This window comes from Mus caroli, chromosome 14 (assembly GCF_900094665.2).
Source record: "Mus caroli chromosome 14, CAROLI_EIJ_v1.1, whole genome shotgun sequence".
NCBI lineage: Eukaryota > Metazoa > Chordata > Mammalia > Rodentia > Muridae > Mus > Mus caroli.
The window spans coordinates 19,155,131-19,156,977 of record NC_034583.1 but is presented as its reverse complement, the minus strand read 5'-3'; the positions used below and the strand labels follow the sequence as shown (position 1 = coordinate 19,156,977).

Below are 1,847 nucleotides of genomic sequence, written 5' to 3'. Positions count from 1 at the left end.
CCTCCCTCCCTCCCTCCCTCCCTCCCTCCCTCTCTCTTTCAAATTATGAATAGCAAGAGGGAAGATAGATAGAAAAGAGAAAATGTAATAACAAACACCACAGTGTAACCTGACCATTCAGGAAATGCCTATGATGTGGCTGGTACTGGCTATGGGAAAATTTCTTACACATGAATTATGCGTCATTTCAGTGATTAGAACACTGGGCCTCCAAAAGGTCAAGCTGCTTGTTCCTGGAGATCCACCTATGGACAGCAGCCAGGGCACAATGCCAGTTAGATTCTCTGCTTCCAAAGTCCATGATCTTCCTGCTCAGAAAGCACCTGACCAGGATCGCTGAGTGGAAACCAAGGCCGGCTAAGGGAACGGCGGCGCATCTGTATTACTCGCTCACCTCCATCGTCCCACTGACTATTTGGTTTCCGAGTACAAAGTACTCTGGAGAAAACGCGTGGGTCCTAAGGTAGAACGCCATGATTGATGAGAAAATTCGGACCATGGTTTCGTCACTGAAAGAATTGATAGTGCAGATGTTGAAATGTCGAATAAAACGGGGGGTGACGGCATTCCTTCCGCCACCTGGAGGACCCATGGCAGCTATCAGCTCTATATCAATCAGTGTGATTTTACTGGTGTCCTTAAGGTCATACCTGGAAAGCACACACAAAGAGAAAAAAAAGAAAAAAAAAAAAAAAGAGAGAGGAGCACAGAATGAAACACGGTAGCCTTAGAAATTCAATACAGTTTAGTTCTGTAGAAGAGAATATTTTTCTTAAGCCGCAGCTCTAACTCTCCTCTCACAGATGGCGATCCTGTTTCCCTTTTCCAACTTTCCCTTTATATCCATGCTTCTTTACAATATGAATCTGTCAAATTTTCCTTTTCTCCAAAACCAGAATTCCTGAAGAGCATTCCTGTGATGTACTTGTAGCTGGTTATGGTTAGGGGTGTCAGTCCCACTTGGCCTACGGTGAGCCTGGTTTGTGCTTGTTATCCTGGAATAATATCAATAACACCCTCCTCCTCTTATTTTCAGCTCTGTCTCAGTTTGAACAATGAATGATACATTACTCTGGTTATAATAAAGTCCTGGTCTTATCATCTTAGGTTTTATCTTCAGAATGCATTAATAATAATCTAAATATTACCTACTCATTTTTTATATAGAGAGGGCTCCATTACAAAGAAATAAAGATGCAAAGAAGTTCTAATTACTTATTTAATTGACAAAATTTAGTTGACCAGTTTCAACAGGCCATCAAGTTCTTTAATATTCAAGCTTTTATCTGAAGAGTGGGAACTTGGGTTCAAAGGTCTTGCAAAAAAATGGTGTGTGTGTGTGTGTGTGTTTTTTTTTTTTTCATCAACTGGTGTTAGGACATCTGTATGTAGAAATTAAATTTAAATACTGACTCTATACACCTTTCACAATGTTTAATTCAAAATGGATCACAGACCTCAAGATTTAAGTGCAAACCCATCAAAGTCTTAAAAGATAACTGTAGCGAGAATTTTGTTTTTTGTTTTTTTTGAAAAACACAGAAATATTATAAGAACATGTTTTAGTTTCCGTCCCAGGTGTAGGTTGTGGGGCGGCTTCAGACTGTCCACAGCAGCCAGCCGAGCAGTATGATTTGCTTCATGCTCTAGCAGGGCTGTGATTTTGCCAGTGGCAGAAAGTTTCTGCAACTGTGTGATGTTTGGAATTCTGGGGACTCTTCTGAAGGTATATAAATGTTGGTGGGCTGCTGGCTGCAGTTTGTTAGTAGTTGTATGCAAAGAAGAAAGGAGGAGGAGGAGGAGGAGAAGGAAAAGGAAGAGGAGGAGGGAGGGGGAGGGGGAGGGGG

The 1,847-nt window shown here is 41.5% G+C and overlaps 1 protein-coding gene across 1 annotated transcript in view; it reads right to left on the bottom strand.

The window, feature by feature from the left end:
- Window positions 1-1,847, bottom strand: part of Dnah12 (dynein axonemal heavy chain 12) — a 184,675-nt gene that overhangs the window by 73,903 nt on the left and 108,925 nt on the right. The window contains exon 39 of the mRNA XM_021181341.1: window positions 395-650. Coding sequence (XP_021037000.1) covers window positions 395-650 — 256 coding nt within the window. The remainder of the gene's footprint in view (window positions 1-394; window positions 651-1,847) is intronic.